The sequence below is a fragment of the Eucyclogobius newberryi genome, unplaced genomic scaffold (genome assembly GCF_026437365.1).
Source record: "Eucyclogobius newberryi isolate DKJ021-1_F unplaced genomic scaffold, fEucNew1.0.hap1 SCAF_21, whole genome shotgun sequence".
In the NCBI taxonomy this organism is placed as follows: Eukaryota; Metazoa; Chordata; class Actinopteri; order Gobiiformes; family Gobiidae; genus Eucyclogobius; species Eucyclogobius newberryi.
Window position 1 is genome coordinate 12,032,335 of NW_027315846.1, and position 21,470 is coordinate 12,053,804.

The 21,470-nt window shown below is 39.1% G+C and overlaps 2 protein-coding genes across 3 annotated transcripts; both read left to right on the forward strand.

The window, feature by feature from the left end:
* Window positions 1–247: 247 nt before the first annotated feature.
* Window positions 248–7,639, forward strand: LOC140370615 (ubiquitin-conjugating enzyme E2 2-like). Of its 2 annotated transcripts, XM_072457803.1 has the most exons (8): window positions 248–603; window positions 2,098–2,161; window positions 2,379–2,410; window positions 2,532–2,609; window positions 3,674–3,779; window positions 4,317–4,410; window positions 4,550–4,596; window positions 6,765–7,639. In XM_072457803.1, the coding sequence occupies exons 1-7, from the start codon at window positions 580–582 to the stop codon at window positions 4,593–4,595; spliced, it is 444 nt and encodes a 147-aa protein (XP_072313904.1). In that variant the 5' UTR covers window positions 248–579; the 3' UTR covers window position 4,596; window positions 6,765–7,639. The 2 variants fall into 2 exon arrangements, with proteins under 2 accessions (XP_072313904.1, XP_072313905.1); XM_072457804.1 differs by lacking the exon at window positions 4,550–4,596.
* Window positions 7,640–8,306: 667 nt separating this feature from the next.
* On the forward strand, window positions 8,307–19,800 carry manba (mannosidase, beta A, lysosomal). The gene is made up of 17 exons (XM_072457712.1): window positions 8,307–8,557; window positions 9,594–9,688; window positions 10,079–10,184; window positions 10,267–10,437; window positions 10,980–11,103; window positions 11,519–11,691; window positions 11,769–11,879; window positions 12,153–12,304; window positions 12,368–12,485; window positions 12,886–12,972; window positions 13,056–13,223; window positions 14,104–14,322; window positions 15,105–15,269; window positions 15,806–15,950; window positions 16,122–16,264; window positions 18,294–18,554; window positions 19,531–19,800. The coding sequence occupies exons 1-17, from the start codon at window positions 8,375–8,377 to the stop codon at window positions 19,753–19,755; spliced, it is 2,646 nt and encodes an 881-aa protein (XP_072313813.1). The 5' UTR covers window positions 8,307–8,374; the 3' UTR covers window positions 19,756–19,800.
* The last annotated feature ends 1,670 nt before the right edge of the window (window positions 19,801–21,470 follow it).

The following is a 21,470-nucleotide window of genomic DNA, read 5'->3' on the forward strand; positions in this document are numbered from 1 at the left end:
ACAATTATTTTAAACTTGATGAAGTCGGTATGGAAACTGCATCACGTCTAATAAGCATCAAATAAATCACAGGATGTGTTACATAATAACCTATTTAAATGTGTGGGCTCCATCTATTTGAGCCTGTAATGTAGTGATGTCTCATTAAAAGCTGACATGTTGGAGCTGGTGTGTTTTGTCCTGGGCTTGTGTCCAATCTGCCATCACAGATCATCACTGACTCTGGGCCCGCCCCGCGTCACAAACCTTCAAATACATGAGGTCCGCCGCTAGTCGGCCATCAGCCACAAACAGCACAAGGATATTCTTCGTGGCCCGGTTTACTCCACCTGGCATTTACGGGAAATACTTACGCGTGATTGAGGCTCTGGCGTTTCTATATTTACAGTGACGATTCCCGATCGAATGATTTGAACTCGCTTTTTACCATCTGGATCAGAGGAAGAACAAACTCCCCGCATTGTGAAGAAGAAAGGCCTTTGGACTGAACAGTGTCAAGTGTTCAAATTTGATCAGATTTACACTGGCATATTATATTTGCCACCTGGATTGTAAATAACAGAAAAACATCCAAACAATATGGCCTTAAAAAGGATTCAAAAGGTAAGATAACATCTCGACTGTGTTAGCGCTAGCTCACTACATTAGCCTCCTCTCTTCCTGCTAATGCGTAATGGCGGTGCGTAGTCAAAACTATTAAAAATCATAATCTTAAATGTCTCTGTGACAAATGTAAACACGAATTGAATCATTGTGTTTTGTATTGAATCGTTTTATTTTGAGTCTGTTGTCAAAAACGCTGAAAGTGGTCAAATTGTGGTTAGCATTTTAGCACTTGAATGTAGCTCCTCCGTTTTACGCCGGTTGGAGCGGAGAACAGTGGCGTTTGTCGAGGCCGCAGAAATTGCTCAACATTTCGACTAAACGACAATTGTGTCGAAGTTACGCGAACAGAACTTGAGCACAAACGGCGTTGGCGTCTTTTGAAAGGCCCGATCGCAGCCCCCCGTTCTCCGTTTTACCAGAACAAATGAGTCAGCTCACTCTTGATGTAAGCTTTAGCCTGGGCTCGTGAGGCATTTCCTTGGTATGAACGTGTTATTTGTTCAATGTCGCAGGGTGTGTGCCTCTGGTGTAAAGGGCCGCTCCAAAATGAGGAAACCGAAAGCAAAAATAAGGTTATAGTTGTGTTTTACTGCGATAATAGTTTAACGTTTTTAGTGTTGATGGGTTTGAAGAATCAGCCGCTGGGCACGAGCAATGACACAGGCTTTGTTGTGTTTGGCTGTTGATGAGGAGCACTTAGGATAACTAACCAAATGTAACCTTTGTTTGTCATCACGCCGGGCAAGGCAAAGCTCTTTGTTTTGACCAGTGAAATCTAAAACTACTGATGTACAATGCATTATAATTGGAGTTGGCGCAATTATCAAATCGCGAAGACTGGAATTATTATTTAGTTAAGGATTGTAAAGGGGGAAAACGTATCTGGTATTTTTACAGGAAGATCTTGTATCTGTACTTTTTGATGTCAGCAATCAGATGTTTTCTGAGGTGGCATGGGATTCTTGTATTTTATCCCTTCATATTTCAACCTCTCAAACGTAAATGCTCCTTGAGTTGTTTACAACGTGCACTTTGAACAGAATCACACTTTTCAAACACCGATCACAAATCTAATGGCACTTTAAATACTTGTATGTCAGGTTTATTTGTAGAACACAACGTATTTAAATTATAAGTGTTTTACTTTTATAAGGGAAAAGGGCAGATACAATCTTCAGTTATATGTACAGCCTGAATTTTAACACTCAAAGACATGACACTGATATTTCTCCTTCCAAATACTTTTGCTATTTGATGTCGCTTTATATGTAGTTTTAGTCTAAATGATTTGAGAAATGACAGAATATCAGAAGTGGTAATGGTTGAGTCTCAAGCAGATTGTGGCTTTGTCTAATTGATTTAAGACGGGCTGTAAACCAGAAATGTGACAACGGTCAAACAATAGTAGCATTCCATAATAGAATAAACATTTGTGAACTTGTTACTGATTTATAAAGCATGAATATCTTATCTATTTTAATTTCTTTGCAGGAGCTCACTGACTTGGGTCGTGATCCTCCAGCACAGTGCTCAGCTGGTCCCGTTGGAGATGACAGTAAGTATTTAATGTTTCGAAGGTAGACTTAAATTAAGCCTTGTTCATTGTAAAGTCATTCAAAGTTTGTGTGCAATAAAAGCCTCAATGGAGCACACTTTTTCTTGAATTGAAAATAACTGTTTGTTGCTCTCCTGGCAAAGTGAATAGTAGTAGCACAGTTCCAGCTCCAGGTTTTTCAATGGTTTAGTACTGATTTTTACTTTCTTTTTCCCAGTGTTTCATTGGCAGGCCACAATCATGGGACCTGTAAGTATATTTAAGCACTCCTAAATGGACTGTAGTATGGAGATTCTGAAGGTTTTTACTTGAATTGTGTCAAGCGATGTTCCTTTGTGCTAAATTATACACATGTTTTTCCGCTCTGCAGGCAGACAGTCCATATTCGGGAGGGGTTTTCTTCTTGACAATTCATTTTCCAACAGACTACCCCTTCAAACCACCCAAGGTACGAACAACTGTGTGCTCATCTACACTTTCTTGCTTGTATATATTATTATCACATGATGTTTAAAAACCCTGCATTCAGTCAAAACATCTTGCCCTGGCCATTCATTTTGACCCTGGACCGGCGTGTGTGTGTGTGTGTGTGTGTGTGTGTGTGTGTGTGTGTGTGTGTGTGTGTGTGTGTGTGTGTGTGTGTGTGTGTGTGTGTGTGTGTGTGTGTGTGTGTGTGTGTGTGTGTGTGTGTGTGTGTGTGTGTGTGTGTGTGTGTGTGTGTGTGTGTGTGTGTGTGTGTGTGTGTGTGTGTGTGTGTGTGTGTGTGTGTGTGTGTGTGTGTGTGTGTGTGTGTGTGTGTGTGTGTGTGTGTGTGTGTGTGTGTGTGTGTGTGTGTGTGTGTGTGTGTGTGTGTGTGTGTGTGTGTGTGTGTGTGTGTGTGTGTGTGTGTGTGTGTGTGTGTGTGTGTGTGTGTGTGTGTGTGTGTGTGTGTGTGTGTGTGTGTGTGTGGGAGGGAATTCACCACACTTGTTTACTTCAACGTTTGGTTGGAATAAAGTGTTTTCACAATATTTATGTACTCAGAAAAAAAGCTCCAGATCCCTGTTTTTAATGGAAACAAGGATGTTCTGTTCATGGGTTTAAGCTTCCTGTTATGTTCATTTTACATTTTAAGGACTCTCTCTCCCATTCAAAAGATATATAATCATTAGTTTTATAATGTAAATCTCTATGGCAACAGCTCCAATTTTTCAGGATCCTGAATTGCATGTATAAAGCAGCATCCAGGTCTCCTATACCATCTTCATATTGTAATAATCATTTAATGCAATGTTGTGTAACTCCTGACATACTGTGGTCATATTGCCTCTGAAGCGAGTATATGAGTGTGCCTTTAAAACAACCCTACTCCTCCTCCTATATACTTCTTTAATATCCTGCACCTGTAAAAAGTGTGTGAAACCTGACTCCTGTTGTGCTCATGCGACTATGGTACTGGTCATTCTACTTGACTTTAATCAAGATTTTACAGTCTGTTTTTCTGATTCTTTCCATCCACTTTTTTTTTTTCAGGTGGCATTTACAACACGAATTTACCACCCAAATATTAACAGTAATGGCAGTATCTGTCTGGATATTCTCAGATCACAGTGGTCTCCTGCACTTACTATTTCTAAAGGTAAGAATGGACTGATGGCATCAAATTATCTGTCATTTCATGTTTTTTACCTTTTTAAAAAAAAAAAAATACTTAATAGTGTTTAGGGCCGAATAATGTTTGAATTATATTTGACATTTTACTGACACATATTGCAAATGTGATTGACTGAAATTTGAGATCATGGCCAATATTAAATGTACAAATGCACAATTAAATAAGTTATTACATTGAAAATGTGTCCACAAAGGGCTAACCAATCAATTAAATTGTTAATTTCATGGTGTGTATTGCACAATCTAGGGCTAGATGAACTATAAATCTCCCCTTTTACGATGATACACTTTGTTTTGACAGAATATACTATGAGTCTATGTTTTATTTCTACTCCGAATAAGTTTATTGACTTCATGTTAGCAGCAGTTATTTGGCAATAGTGAAAATTCTCTGTTAAATTGTTGGCACCTGCTCTACCTGTTTCTATACAAGCGTATTAGACATTGTCCGAAAGCTATTGCTCAATGTAAACTTGTAAAATGGTTTCACTTTCTCTTTCAGTTCTTCTGTCCATTTGCTCACTCCTGACTGACCCCAACCCAGACGACCCCCTAGTGCCGGAGATTGCACGAATCTACAAATCTGATGTCCCAAGGTACGGTTTTCAGCCTGCTCCATCATTTCACCTTTGAATTTACACCTTCATCTGGCGGTTTATTGTGGTTGCTTTGGTCGAGTTTAGTACATCGACTTAATCTGAGCCCATAAAGATGATCCTGATTTCACTCTGTCAGGTACAATAAATTAGCTCGGGACTGGACAAACAAGTATGCTACATAAGGTAAGTCGGAGCCAGCAGAAGCGGCTGGGTCGTGTTTTGCAAAGCAGGTTTAATCCCAACTCTGAGCTCGTCAACCCTAAAATGAGGCCTACGCCGAAGTGGCCTGAAGGAGCGCTCTCGTTCTACTTTTCACTTCAGTCACAGCTGGATTGATAAAGCGTTAATAAAGGGCTACACTTCTACTTGTGACGACACCAGTTCAAACTGTAAACATACAATTTGAAAAGGTCAAACTATATATTTCAACAGTAAGCAGTGGTTTTAATGCCGCAATGATTTAAAAAAATAAATAAATAATAAAAAATATTTTCAACACAAAATAATTGGCATTTTTGATAAAGCTCAAGATCTTCCTAAAACTTTTAAGGAAAGTTCAAATTTTGTATTTGTGAATTTCCCCCCTTGTATCCTTCCTTCTTGAATTACCCATCTATATTTTTTTTATACTGGTTTTTGTATTGATTTAATATCTTTCTTTTTTTATTTTAAATACTTTTGACAACTTCTGTTTGAGAAATAGATGAATGAAATTGACAGTAAAGCAGTGGAATGGCAAAAGGTTCTAGTTGTGTCCGACTCCTGACCAAGCCTGGCTCGAGATCTGGAGATGGACAATTGCCCCTGCGGCCCTGAAGGATCATGGGTCAAATGCAGGGTACAAATTTCCTTTCAGGCACCATAAAATGTAGCTTTTTAAACTTTAAGCAACATAAAGGATCATAGTCATGTTTGTGACATTGACTTGACCAAGGATGTTATGGAGAGTCCTAATTTCTTGGCTTTATCAAGGATGTTTAAAGAAAAAAAAAAACAAGTTTGAGCGGATGAGCCGGCGTTATTAACTCAGAGTTTATTTGAACCTCCTTTGTGAAACAGACCCTGGATTCGTCTGTAGATTTTATTTTTTGTTAAAGCACTCATTGGACATCTTGAATGCAACGTTTGGTCTTCCATTCATGAAGTAGTTGTAGAAAATATTTCTGTCCATTTTTGGTTGTGGATGTTTATCAGTTTGCGGTTTTGCACTGTTGTGGTGGTTGAAACTTCATGATCATTGAACAAAATAGTACTCATTATCACAATTATGACTTAAAGATGGAATGGGCCTGTGCATGTTCTGGTAGGGTAAATTCAAATAATTTAAGTACTTTGATTCTCCTAAGACTACAGGACTTACAGTTTTTAAAATTGTACAAAAATGATTCTTTTGACACCTGCCCAAAAAAAGTAAAACGTTTGGATATAAAGTGCTGAATGTGTAGCAGTTTATTTGAAAACTAAATTACTGTGTGGAACTTCAATGTGTGAACCAATCTCTGACCGTTGACTTGCTCAATAAATTTATAGGGACTGCTTGGAAAAGGTGTCTTGAACTGCATCTTGTTTTGTTCGTTCAAGTGGTTTTAATGTGTGATTTACTAAGCGGTCTGGAACAGATTGTCAGCATAGAATGGGTTGAGTTCACGCGATGTTAGTTTAAAGTGCACCAGAGGGGTTAAATGACTCATTTCACTCAATCACATTTGTTTTGAAGATTTAGCTAAACATATTTACCCAAGTTGATATATTTTTCTGGTTTATAATTTTACTTCCTGACTGGAAAAAATGACACACTGAATAATTCCATTGCAAATGAATTTATTAAATGGTAATAAATCCTAAGATTCAACTAAGCAAATGTGTACGAGCCTCCTGCTGGATAACTGCTGCATGGGTGAGGATCTGTCAGCTGCAACACAGTATTTAAACCCTAACCTTTATGGTTTCTATCTCTAATTACCGTGCCTATCCACATGACACACAGTTGGAAAGTAATTCTTCCACAAAAGCTTCAGAAAGTGGTGGTATAATTCAACACCAATGTCTGTGGAAGGCTCTTCATGCCATAAGATTAATTCATCAGCATTTGTGGATCATAATATTGAAAATGGTGAATGAAACCAATGGATTTATATAGATCCCTTCTCCATCTGAAATTATAACATCCGCCTCATTCTCGTCCGTGAACACAACCTATTGTCCTGCCTTTTCGGAGTGGTTCTAAATGGGTCCAAAGATGGTGCAGCTGAATGCATGAATGTCTAGAATAACTGCATGAATTGTCCAGCTACTTGTTAAGCCGACTGGTTAAACATCTTTGATGTTTTTTTTTTCTTTTTCTTTTTCAGATACACCAAAACTGCAAAAGAATGGACACAAAAGTATGCGATGTGATGGGACCATTTCCGAAGCTGGACACATGTTAAAATTGCTGGTTCAGATTTGAAAAAAAAAAAATCCAGTTTTCTTTTTCACTTAGACTTTTTTTTTTTTTTTTTTTTTTTTTTCGTTTTTGTTAATCGAAACATTTTACCCCTTTCCTCTCTCCACCTGCAGCGCTCATAAGAAGATGGTGTTTTCTCTATATAGGACATGTGCCAGTTTTAAATGGCGTTTCCAAAATCGCCTTTAATCTAAATTTGAGCATGCATTGATTTTCTTATTTTATGGTTGGTGGGTTGGATGTGCAGCGCACTTGAGTGATTTTTCTAAACTTGAAATTTTTAAAAGTTGTGGTCTAAAATTAATAAATATTCAATGCTCCTGAAGTTTTGGGCTAACTGGTTATAGGCCTCTTCTCTATAAAACTACATCAAGTTTATTATCATTAGCATAGCAATACACATTGACAAACTTAGAAAAATAAAATAAAATAAAAAAAAGAAAATGTCACTATCCAGTTTACAGAGAAGCACAGCAATATATCAATGTAAAGGAAGCAAATATCAAACATCAATTGTTGTTTTTTATGCATGTTAATAAAGTTAGGCTATATATCTGAAAGTGTCTGCAGATGCAGTGGACTGTAAAGCAAACATTCCCCATTAAAACATTTTTTTTTTTTTAAATTCTAGAAGCCAGTAGAGGGAGCTCTTAGTTCTAAGCCCACATGAACACTGTCTTCTTGTAGCCCTTCTAAAGATGGATGCAAAGCTAATGGTTGATCAACTCGTGGCTCTGTTTCGTTTTAGTTTCCCTTCAATAAAGTTACTTAAAACAATAAGGATGTGTTTTCTTTGTCAGAAACACAGAAATGTGTCAAATATTATATAGAATATATAGGGCAACAGCCTTTGAATTTAAACTGTTCTATGTAATCAAGTTATTAAAGTGCATAAAAAAACAAGGGTGCCAGATTATGTAAACTATAGAATACTTTTGATTTGAATTGTGCTTATTGATGGGGTAGTCTGTTTAAGAACTATGCTCTACTTCCTGGAATTTATGTATTTTTCAACTTTTCACAAACAGCGACTTGTCTGCTGTAACACACACTAATTAGCAACCACGAGAACCTGTCATGCACATGTTTTGGACATCCATTTAAACGAGAGTATATTACAGTTACACTTCCGGTATTTTTTTGCCACCAGAGGGGATACTAGTGTGACAAAAACCTTATTCAAGACAAAGGTTTGGTCTAAATCTTGGTATTATATCTTGCTCAGTTTTGGAGTATCTTGGGTTAAAACGTAATGTATTATATTTTGTAGTGAGGACTGGTCTGGTTCATTATTAGCTGTGTATTTCCTCGATTCAGATCAGCTGACTCAACATGATCACGTGGGCGGAAATGCCTGCACTTATAAACAAACGACGAGGAAATGCAGTCTGAGGAATAAAGTCTGGCGGTAATGCAAACAATTGGATGCCAACCGCCATAAAACAACAACAACAACAACAACATGCTTTGTAAATGGCGATTCAGTGTTAAAAACTAAGCCACTGCCTCTGGAACATGGCTTTGTGCGGAGACCTCTTCCTCGGTCTTCTGTTGTTTTTATCCTGTGGTTGTGTGTCCGGCGGGAGCGTCTCTCTGGACGGTAAATGGGGCCTGCTGAACTCAAATGGGTCGCTGTGTTTGGGCGCGCGGGTCCCGGGATGTGTGCACTCCGCGCTGCAGCAACACGGACACATCCAGGTCAGTCATTTCATTTGGAGGCTTTGTGAGTGACTGCAGACATAAGCTATAACTCTACCCAAGTAAGGAAAAAAATATTACTCAAGTACAAATCCAATACATTAACTGTCTGGACGACGCATCTGATTAATATTTTCAAAGGATGCTCCACAAAAACGATTAAAAAAAATGGTAAGCAAGACCGACATATCATATGTACAAATAATTATTGTCAAAATAAACCTTTGTCACAGTCTTGTAGAGTTACTTAGAGTAGGAGGGCCCCTGGTGGAGGTTTGGCGTCTCTGCCTCATCTTTCCTCAGGGCTCTGGTCCCTGTGCTTCTGTTGGTGTCGTATCTCCTGGTGCAGATGGCTCCTCTGTGGCTTTCTCAACTGCTTCATCTGTACTCAGCCTAATGTTCATATTTTAGTGTGTTTAGTGTGGATGTGAGTAAAACTGTGTATGTGACAGTTGTCTGTAGTAAGAGGGTGTGCGATTGTTTTTCCAATGCATAATAAAGCACTTTGTGTTAACCAGTTGCTCAAGTAAATAATGGGCTTGTCACAATAACACATTTGTAAGATATATTGCAACAGAAAATATTTAATCCACAGAAAAATGGATTAAAACCACAAATCAGAAAAAGACAAACGAGAAGAGTGCAAATAAAATCCTTTCAGTAACATGTACAGCTAAACAAATGCGTTTTTACCTAATATATGAACATCGTTCAAGAAGACCGTTTTAGATTTTCATGCAGGTTAACCGTTAGCCATGGGCTGCAACAAATAAATAATAGAATGAAACGATAATCAGCAACAGAAGTTACTTATTCAATCCGCTCACATTTTATCATTTTACCAAAACAGTAGTTAACAACTCCCCACTACTGCTAAAAATGAAAAAAATGTACACGCCATACATAGTATCCCCTCGATCTATTGAATGACATGTCAATATACCAGTAGCAATTATCGTAACAGGCCTACAAGTAACTGCACCCACTTTTGTATATCGATTACACTGTATTTTGTGTGTGTTTCTTATTGTTTCAGGACCCTTATTACAGATTCAACGATGTGGTTTATCAGTGGATTGCTTTAGAAAACTGGACCTACAGCACCATATTTTCTCTCAATTCACCGTTCAGGTCTGTGCAACATAGGTCAGAATGTCACTAAATAGCTTTCATCAGGCGGCTCTCCTCTAAGAGGCACTGCGTAACTTATTTTGATTGACGGTATGTCCCCTGTTTATGGAGATGTTTTTGCTTTGCCTGGAACGTTCCACAAGAAGGCAGCGCAACCAGGCCAAGTTACAGGCCAGATCTGAGGAGAGGCGACCCCATACTCACTTACAATGCATGATTTGCGAGATGTTTTTGAACTGTAAATACACTTGGAATTAACTACATGCTGTAAGAAGACGCGTTTTGACAAAGCAATAACATCTCTCCTCACCTTTAGCTCTACCTCCTTATTAACTCTTATTTTCTGCATTGTCTCCAAAACCACTTAAGTTCACTGATTTCATTTTACAGGGATAATAATAAAGTGTTGCTTATCTTTGACGGCATTGACACAGTCTCCACAATCTCACTAAATGGCATTACTTTGGGACAGACGGACAACATGTTTCAGAGATATGTGTGTAAATTGACATATTTCATACACATTCTGCATAATCTGCTATTATAATATATAAAATTCATTCTATGTTTCCCGAAAGGACTTTTCTGTCAGAGGAATACTAAAAGACAAAGATAATGTGCTTGAAGTGAATTTGACGTCTCCGGTTCATTACGCTGAAGAACGGAGTAAACAATGGTCCTACAGAGTCCCCCCTGAGTGTCCCCCGAATGTGCAAAAAGGACAGTGCCACGTCAATTTCATCAGAAAGGCAAGTAATGCATGCTTATAATCCTCAGTAAAATTATGTAGATTACAAAATATTTTTCATGGCTCCTGTTGAAGGGTGGAGTGTGTTAATTAGCAAATTAAAATTTTACCACAAAAGTGTGATAGAAGCAGTTTCAATAACTTGTAAGGATTTGAATGGCAAGGCTAATTGTCAGATATTTTTCAATTCAATCAATCATTTAAGTGCAGAAATGCAAATTGCTTATAAAATTAATGGTTTAAGAAATAGATTATGAGTTTCTTGTTACTGATTTTATAAAGGGAAAAAACAGCACAACTTTGTAAATCCCTCAACTTGATACAATTTTATTTAGAATTGTATTTCCTCTTGAGGAATTGGATGTTTATAATTCTTTATAATCCTTACTTTTACTGGTTTGGACCTCTGTCTTGCTTTTTGCCAGGGTTCAAACGTGTTTTATTCCCACTGTAATCCTGCTTTAGTGGCATATTATTAGTATATTATCAACACAGAAAGTAATTGCGTTTATATCTTGAAACGAGTTCATGTCATGTCTCCAGGAACAGTGCTCCTTCAGCTGGGACTGGGGCCCCTCTTTCCCCACAATGGGACTCTGGAAGGGGGTTCGACTTGAGGCTTTTGACCAGTTTCAGATCATCCAAGTTTCGGCTGTTCCACTTTACAGTACGTACGGTACATTCAAATATTCAAATGACACACCTAAAGATCAGCTGCAGCTACACTTGATCAACCCTTTGATATTGACAGAGGGCAATGAACTGGTCCAAATGCCTTTTTTTTAATGCGCAATAATAATATAACGATAGACATTGTGAAATCGTATCGTAGTCAGTCTCCAGCCCATATAAAGGGAAAGAGAATCAGATGTAAAAGCTATGCCAAATTCGAAAAAAACATAACTATAAACTCCATAAACAAAATGGTGACTTGAGCTGGAGATTTTAAGCTGTTATGTTATAAAAGGGAAATAATGACCAACACATATCTGTCTATACCACAAATAAAGCAATAAAAAGAACGGTATTTTGCAGATGTGCTTTTTTACTGCACTCTATTAACATTTTCTTTCTCATCTTAGATTCCAGCACCTCTCAGTGGACTGTTGAGGTCGAGCTGGTCGTTGATGCCGTTCACACAGTGGACAATGTAGAAGTGACACTGTCCATATCGGAGCTGATTTCAGTGGAGTCACAAACGCTCCAGTTTGCGATGGGGAGGAGCAAAGTCAAATTTGTCTTGCACATAAACACGGTAAAACCACAGTCCTGGTTACTTATACCTGCTATATCATTTCACCATAGAGTTTTAATGTCGATCATCTCTCTTAGAAAAGTAAGGTGAAGCTGTGGTGGCCCAGAGGACACGGAGATCAGCCCTTTTACTGGGTCACTATTACAGGCTCTCTGAAACAAGACAAGATCCTGAACGAGATGGCAAGGGTAATGCATTTACACTAGAGCTGAGAATAAGATTAGACACTTGCTTAGTCATATTTTTACACTGTCAAAAGAAATGTTGGGCATAAGAAATCATCCATATCATTTCTATTTCGATTTTTTATGACATAGATGTAGGACCAAAGGATTTAATCACGATTTGTTTTCCTGATTTTAGATGCCCAGCCCTACACGATAGAAACATAAAATTACTGTTCAGTACATTTTATGCAGTTATGTACTCTGTATTCCATAACTTTTTGCCCATCTTTCCAGGTATATTTCCGCACTGTTGAACTGGTCCAGGAGCTGATCCCAGACTCTCCGGGGCTCAGTTTCTATTTTCGGATCAATGAGAGACCAATTTTCCTGAAAGGTTCCAACTGGATCCCAGCCCACTTATTTCAAGACCAAGTCACAGAAAACACGTGAGATCAATTTGACATTACTGGTCTTAAATGGTTCAAAACGTGTATCCTTCCCCATTATAGTTTGAGGAACTTGTTGCAGTCCGTGGCAGATGCGAACATGAACGCTCTCAGAGTTTGGGGAGGAGGAGTCTACGAGCAGGACCTGTTCTACAGTCTCTGCGATCAAATGGGAATCATGGTCAGTGGAATGCAGCAGTTTTATACATATGAGACATGACTTTTCACATTCTGAACAAGTGTGGTTTCAAATCTTGCACATGCTCATTCATTGCCTGCACTAGCGAAGACTGCTAACTTTTATTGTGTTACCATACTAAAGCTCACGTAGCACTGGTTGGCAAATACTGCTGTTATTAAGTAATATTATCTGTAAATAACATGTCAAATTGTAAACAAAATATGAATTTCTGCTCCAACAGACCCTACACTTTGCAGCGCAGGTCTTTGTCTAGTCTTAAAGAATTTTGATGGTATAAAAGTGGCCCTAAACCTTTTTAGAATAATCCAGTTAGAGAGTTTCAGAGTTTTTATTTTGTTCTATATATAACGTGATTTACTGATGAAATATTCAACTCTAGGTGTGGCAGGACTTTATGTTTGCTTGTGCCTTATATCCAACCGAGAAGGACTTCATACAATCGGTGAGAGAAGAAGTCGTCCAACAGGTGAGTTGAATTTGGACTAGATCACACATACAATAAAACTATATCTAATGTATTGTTGCTCTTGTAATCGTTTGTTGTTTTAGGTCCAGCGTCTGAAGTCTCACCCCTCGATAATAGTATGGAGTGGCAATAATGAAAACGAGGCGGCGCTGGCCACTGACTGGTTTGACATTCCCGAGACCCAAATTCCCAAATATGTGAAGGACTACGTGACGCTGTATGTGAACAACATACGGGACATTGTTTTAGAGGTGAGAGCCCGGCGTAATCATCCATTTGGAAAGTTGTAGTTGGTGTTAGTTTTGTAGATTCGTTTTTATCATTATCTGAATAAAATTGTGATAATAGAAGTTTGCCAGAAATACAAATATTTGAAAAGAACATTTTGTACTGAGAATGTGCATGTGTTTCAGTGCATCCGGAAAGTATTGCTTCACTTTTCCCGCATTTTGTTATGTTACAGCTTTTTTCCAAAACTGATTAAATTCAACATTTGGCAAATAATTCTACAAACAGTTCCCCATAATGACAACTCGAAGAAGCCTGTTATAAATCTTTGTAAATGTTTTGTTGTAGAACTTTCCGTTTGGTACACAGCCTCAACCAGGACCTCCATTTCTACCCTTGTTGACATTTCTTTGTGATTAGCTCTATCTGTGACGGGCGTCATCAGCTGTTACAGAATGTGTCCTTCTCTAACATTATCAGTTTCCTTGGTTATCTCGTCTCACAGAAGTGCTATGCTGGGGACTTCTCATTAGGACAACGCTTATTTGTGAAAAATAAAATGAACACTTTCCTGATGCACTGTATTTTTGTTTGTTCTGACCATGACAACCGGACCAAAAAAAAAAAGTCAAATCATAGGAACAGGAAGCACTGCAACAAGATAAATGCAGTGGTCTCCAGCCTTTGTTCTGGTTGATGTTTTTTTTTTTCTCACAAGAAAGGGTCCTAAACATTTGATTTCTCTCATGGACCACTGCAACGGCCAAATAACAACGCAAACCTGTGCATACCACCCCTAGCCCTACTTTTTGGACATCTTTGCCTTTTACCCGGTTAAATTGCACTTCATAGGAAATGGTAATAAAGCAATCAAATTAACTAATGTCTTCGTGTCCACATCAGGAGGACCAGAGTCGGCCGTTCCTGGTGTCCAGCCCCACAAACGGAGCAGAGTCGGAGCAGGAGGGCTGGGTGGCTGGGGACCCTTACGACCCGCACTATGGGGACACTCACTTCTACAGCTACACTCACGACTGCTCCGACTGGACCAGCTTCCCCAGGACGCGCTTCGCCTCAGAGTACGGCTTCCAGTCCTGGCCCTCGCTCTCCACTCTGCGACAGGTACAGCAGTCACTTGTTTGTTCTGGCTGCAACCAACGACCATTTTAGCCGTCATCTAGTCAGGGATGACTTTTTCTATGAGTCAACTTGTCAAAACAATTATTTATTTTTAAATACATTATTAACCAAATAAAGATTAAAATATGATGACTGAGGGCATCTAGATAAATAATATTTACAAACAAAAAATATGTATGTAAATTTGAAATAAAATTATGCCATGGTCTTTGATTTTTTTTAAAAGGACTTTTTATATGTGTTTGGAGTCTGATTAGTCCAGATAACCATTACAATTAACAAAATACAACTACAATATATTTTTTAAAGTCGACGAGTCACTATTAGTTTGTTAAAAAATACAATAAAAAAAAAAAAAATGTATTGCCGCCAAATTTGTGCTGTCGTGAGAAAGTACAATGATTATGAATATAAAATATATTTAACTGGTTTTAACACTAATTATCTCCATACTTTTTTTGTATATATCGATCAACCACCTTTTGTAGCTTTTGTAGGGGAACATAGTACATCGTTTTCAAACTATGTACAATACTGTTCTGACATTTAAATGCAATACGAAAAGAGGACACAATTTGGACTCGACTAGAACTGATGATATATATCATATATATGTTAACTTTACATACAAATCACAATCACGGCAAAAGAGCCCCGCAGATAGTGCAACGTTTACAATACATATTCTGTTTTGACCGAACTGTAAAGAAACATGCTTTTGACTTGATGTTATTCATTTGTCCGTTTATTTCGTGATCCTGCAGGTCACCACGGCAGACGATCGCAGATACGACAGCGCCTTCTCGTCCCACCGACAGCACCACGACAACGGGAACCAGCAGATGTTGCAGCAGGCCGCTCTGCACTTCCACCTCCCCAACTCCACGCAGGCCTACAAGAGATACACAGACACTTTGTACATCACACAGGTAAGAAAATACACTTAAGTAACAACATAGTAACAAGATTGTAACAGGTGAAGTCAAATACTAGTAATACATATCATTCTAAAACATTCTTAAAAACATGAAAAAAGGGTAAACGTATGTGACTGAAATCAAAGACGGATACGTTTGACATCTGTTTTAGTGAGACGTAGCAAACTGTAACATTTTGTCTTTGATGTTGATGATGTGTAAAGAAGAGGCGGGAATTGAAAGCAAGTGAAAGGTTTTGAGGAAGTTTGAGAACCAATACAGACGGTCACCACGTGTTCAGAGCAGCTGTAAAACGGCCGCTCACGTGGGGCGTTTCCTGTCTGCAATAATCAACATTTATAGATAAGATAAGATAAGATATTCCTTTATTGATGCTTACGTTTCTCAATTTACCTGTTTTTGAGAGAAAATGTCAGTGTTTTGCTCATGATGTGGTCAAAACCTTAGTTATGATGTAACATATGACATGAATGATGAATCAGAGGGACTGAATTTAATTTGTTTTCTTCTTCGTGTGTAATTTTCAGGCGATGCAGGCCCAGTGTGTGAAAGCCCAGACCGAGTTTTACAGAAGAAGTCGAAGTGAAGTTATTGAAGGTAAAGGGTTGACGATGGGCGCGCTTTACTGGCAGCTAAACGACATCTGGCAGGCTCCTTCGTGGTCATCGATTGGTGAGTTACATTACAGCGCTACAAATCAACTACTGTACTTTCTCTAGACTTAGACCCAAATATCTAGAGCCACACATAGATTAATATGACCTTATTTTGTGATGTATCCTCCTACCTTTTACTTTTTATTTATTTATTTATTTATTATTTTTCTCAACTTCTGTTTTGCAGAATTTGGGGGAAAGTGGAAAATGCTTCATTATTTTGCTCAAAACTTTTTCGCTCCAGTATTACCGATTGGATTTGAGGACGAGGACGGCTTTTTCATTTACGCTGTTTCCGATTTGAGTGAAGACCTCAAGCTCTCTTCTGCTGTATGTTATGATTTTATTTTAATTTCTTGATTCAAAACTGTATTATGTCAATTTTATAATTCTAATCATCAAATCAAATCAATTTATTTTTGTAAGGCCCAAAATCACAACAACAGTTGCCTCTGAGGGCCACAGGGAGAAATGAATCAACAATGTCTGTGGTGGCAATGAAGTCAGACAGTGTCTGTGGTGGCGAGGGACAATGTCCCAGAGTCCTCTGTCCTTAGACTCTCCTTCTCGGCCAGGAAAAACTACAAAAAAAACCTCTTTGGGAAAAAAGCGTAGAAACCAGTGAAGGAGAGATCCGACTCTCACAGACGGACAGACGGACACGAGGGAGACTGGAGCTGGACCCACTCTTCAGGCAGATGAGGGACCGTCGGAGGCGAACTGGACCCACTCTTCAGGCAGATGAGGGACCGTCTGAGTCGAGCTGGACCCACTCTTCAGGCAGATGAGGGACCGTCTGAGTCGAGCTGGACCCACTCTTCAGGCAGATGAGGGACCGTCTGAGTCGAGCTGGACCCACTCTTCAGGCAGATGAGGGACCGTCTGAGTCGAGCTGGACCCACTCTTCAGGCAGATGAGGGACCGTCGGAGGCGAACTGGACCCACTCTTCAGGCAGATGAGGGACCGTCGGAGGCGAACTGGACCCACTCTTCAGGCAGATGAGGGACCGACTGAGGCGAACTGGACCCACTCTTCAGGCAGATGAGGGACCGTCGGAGGCGAACTGGACCCACTCTTCAGGCAGATGAGGGACCGTCGGAGGCGAACTGGACCCACTCTTCAGGCAGAAGAGGGACCGTCTGAGTCGAGCTGGACCCACTCTTCAGGCAGATGAGGGACCGTCTGAGTCGAGCTGGACCCACTCTTCAGGCAGATGAGGGACCGTCGGAGGCGAGCTGGACCCACTCTTCAGGCAGATGAGGGACCGTCGGAGGCGAGCTGGACCCACTCCTCAGGCAGATGAGGGACCGTCCACATAGGGCAGGGACCACTTCACCAGGAGAGGGACATCTGGGTCCACAGGTCCTCAGGAGTGAGAGAAAGAAAAAGAAGGCGGTGAACAGTTTGCAAGTGGAATTAAAAAAATAAATATTGTTTGATAGCATAAGTAGTCAGAAGAAGAAGAGGATAGTGCTCAAGCTGTCATACTTCCCCAGCATAGTTACTCCTAGTGCAGCGTAGCTAAAGCTGTGGGTTTATGTTTCTGTTCCTAACTAGTCTGACCATAAGCGATTTCGAAGAGGAACGTTTTAAGCCTGGACTTAAATGAAGAGACTGTGTCAGCATATTTAACATGGGTCGGGAGCTGATTCCATAACACAGGAGCTTGGTAGCTAAACGCTCTACCTCCTACAGTACTTTTAGAGACTCTTGGCACCACCAGAAGGCCGGCATTCTGAGAGCGAAGAGCTCTGTTTGGATGATATGGTTCTATAGCATCTTTGAGGTAGGATGGGGCCATGTCATTTATGGCTTTGTGGGTCAAGAGTAGAATTTTAAATTTGATTCTAAACTCGACAGGAGCCAGTGAAGAGACTTTAGCACTGGCATAATGTGCTCTCTTCTTTTTGTTCCTGTTAGTAATCTTGCTGCTGCATTTTGAACCAGTTGAAAGCTTTTTATGGAGCTTTTAGGACACGCTGCAAGCAGGAGTTACAGTAGTCTAATCTAGTCGTTACAAATGCATGGATAAGTTTTTCAGCATCGCTTTTAGGCAGGATTATTCTGATTTTGGCTATGTTGCGCAAATGGAAATAGGCTGTTTTACAAGCTTGATTTATATGAGCTTTAAATGAGAGCTCCTGGTCAAATAAGACTCCAAGATTTCTTACAGTAATATCCATTTTATACAGCTATAGCCTCTTGCACCATATCTTCAGCCAAAAAAGACGTAACATTTTGGTCATTTGCCATGTTAATTTCGTACATTTTTCCATAAAAGAAAAAAAATAACTTTGCTCAGCACTTCTTGGCACAGGAAACATGATAAAATTGACATTTCAAATATGTATTTTGCAGGTTTTCGTTTACACCTGGTCCAAATTGCATCCTGTCTGTTCATTCCTCAACACATCTCCAAGGCTTGTCCCTGCAGGCAGCGCCGTGAACGTTTACCAGCGGCTCACCGGGCCCCTGCTGGACGCATGTGGATGTACACGTCAGTCCTGTTTCATCACGTTTCACCTGGAGGACAGCAGGAGACAACAGCTGGGCCCCGACAACCATCACTTCTTCTCTCCGCTGAAAGACGCTCAGGGCATCCTCCGACCAAACATCACTGTGAGGGGAAAAAGAACCTGGTTCCATCTCATTGTGTCCTGGTTCCTCCTCTTTTCTAACCTCAGTATTCGTATACCTTTCTACTTTTCTGTGTTTGTGTTCTTTCAATGTGGCAATACATCAAACTGGTCTAGGTTAGGGTTTAATCTGGAAGACTTGGACTTGAAACTTGATTAGTATTAAATAATGTTGTCTATAGACCTGCTTTAAGTCTGGTGGCACTCGAAAAGCTTCTCTTTTAGTCTTGTGTTAAAGTGCAGATACAGACGCAAAAGTATAACATCAAAATTAGTCTGAAGTAAAAGTATTCAAGTACCCGTTTAAAAATGTACTTTAGAGTTGTGATGATAAAGAACTTTGCTGATTATGTTCCTCTGAAATCCACTGAAAAAATGACTTGCATAAAGTACACCTTAAAATTTAACTTAAGTACGGAACTTTTACATCTGTCCCTTGTTTCTTTCTGCCACAGAATTTTAGAATAACTGGTTTAGATTTTCGTTTGGCCCTGGTTTAGTCCTAGATTTTGTCCCGATTTTAATCATAATGTTTTGGTCTTGGTTTAGACCCTGATTCAATCTGGATGAGTTTTAACAGATTTTCGTTCTCCTTTATGTTTCTTTAATTTAAATTTTATTAGGCCAATAATCAATCCTAGTATTTGTATGCTTTAATTAAATTACTAACTTAAAATCTACATGGAATAGTGTACTCATCTTTATCTGTGATTATAATTTCTTAAAATCACAGACAATCGTTATCATAAATTAATCGTATTTCCTTAAATATTACCATATAATACCACTTTACTCTTTGAAAAAGGTCAAGTTAGTGTTTTCATATTTTTGTATATATTTTTAATTATTGATACATGGTCAAATGAGTATCTAGTTTCAATACTATTTATTTATTATTGGTGTCTGGGTGTAGGGTTTTTTTGACAAGCCACATTCTTACTGTATATTGTTCTGCCTAGACTAAAGTGTGGGAGGATCACGAGGTCTTCTCCATATTCCTCCAGTCTGATGCCATCGCCCTGTTCGTGTGGCTGGACGTGGGCACTGTCCCGGGACGCTTCAGTTCAAATGGTTTCCTGATGGTCACCAGAAACGCAACGGTCAGTTTTTACCCCTGGAGACCCACCAACGTCACGGAACTGAGCCAGTCTCTCACCGTCACCACTTTGCGAGACGTTTACTGAGCCCGGGAAAGAACAAAGAACAAAACAAACTCAAATACACTCATTAACAAACATTGATCTGTTTTTTTTTCCCTTTGTCCTGCACTGACCACATTTTAAATATACTTGTAAATGATGCATAATTAAAGTTTATATATTTTTACAATAAATATTTGTCTTTTTTTCTCTCATGCTAAAATGTTGCCAGTTACTTCTATTTCAAATTTTCCTCGGTGGAATTTTAGCACGTAGGTGAAATTAATGATTTGTATTGATCATTATGACCCGATGTGTACGTGTGGAACGTTTTCAGTAAATTGACACTAAACAATATCGCTACAAAGTAACGGGCAGTAAATCAAAGTCGTAATTGGAATCATAAATTGCAGACTTTTGACCAATTGGTGCTTGTACTCAGTGACCTGAAACCATAACAGACACTGTATTTAATGTGTGAAAATTGAACATAGAGGACAATTTAAATTGTAATAGTATTTTCAATTGAATCCTTCTTTTACTTCATGCAATTTATTTATTTTTTTAACCAATTGTCCTTATATTCACCTCTCTCGTTGCCACATCTTTCATTATAATTTTACAACACTTCTGAAGAACAGATTAGAGATAATTTGTTCCTTTTGCAGGACCTTTAAACTTTTGGAATTATTTTGATTCGTGTTTATTGGCATTATTAAGGTATAATATATCCGGTCTGATATTACTACCGGACATTAATGATACAATCTCCTGAGTAGATATTAAAGTTATTACCTGTTACAGAACTTAAACACTTAAAACACAACAGGTGACGATTGTACAAGCTTTAATTTAAGAGTGAATAATGTATGCATATTTATTTATAACACAAACCAGCCATTAAAAGCAGATTATTTATTCTTACAGTTAACAGCAACAATACAAAATGACAAAGGTTGATGGATAATTGCCTTTTCAGCGTGTACAATACTTGGAAACTCACCTGACAGCAAGAAGGTGGTGGATTTGACTCCCCCCACGCCCTGGACCCTTTCTGTGTGGAGCTTGCATGTTTCTTGCGCGTGCTTCCGTTTCCCCATCACTGAAAATACAATGGCTTCTCTTTGTGGCCTGGACTCTCCTGAACAACAAATCTCAGCGGTACAATCCTGGTTGAATAAAGGTCAATAATTGTATTTCTTGAATAGCATTAATGTATGAAGACAAAAGAGGTTCATAATTGAAAAACAAAAATGTGAACCTGGGAAATCAATGTTCATGCTGTGAAAAATAATTCATTTGTTTAATGTTGGGATTCACCCGTATATATACCCCCCCCTTCAGAATATTTGACCTCCATGTTTCAAGCCTTTGAACCAGGTCCAGGCCAGTCTATATCGAGACAACTCTGGCCTGTGTGGACTGTAAGGGGCTGGTTCAGGTGTGTAGTTGTCAGTGCTCTGGAGTGCCGGCCAGAGCACTACTTAAGGTGCACACAGACTGCTTTCTGATTTGTAATCCAAACCTGGCAGACTTCTTCTTTCTCTTTCTCACATTTCCCATACTCGTGATCTCCTGCACATTTACCACATCTTTGCTTCCCTCTGTAGACTGCTGCTATATGACCAAAGCGCTGGCACTTGAAGCAGCGTAGGGGCGATGGACCGTATGGTCTTACTTCATAGCTCATGAAACCAATGAACACTTTACTAGGCAGGCATTTCCCTTCAAGCTAGTGTGCTTGGGGTGGAGAATAAAGT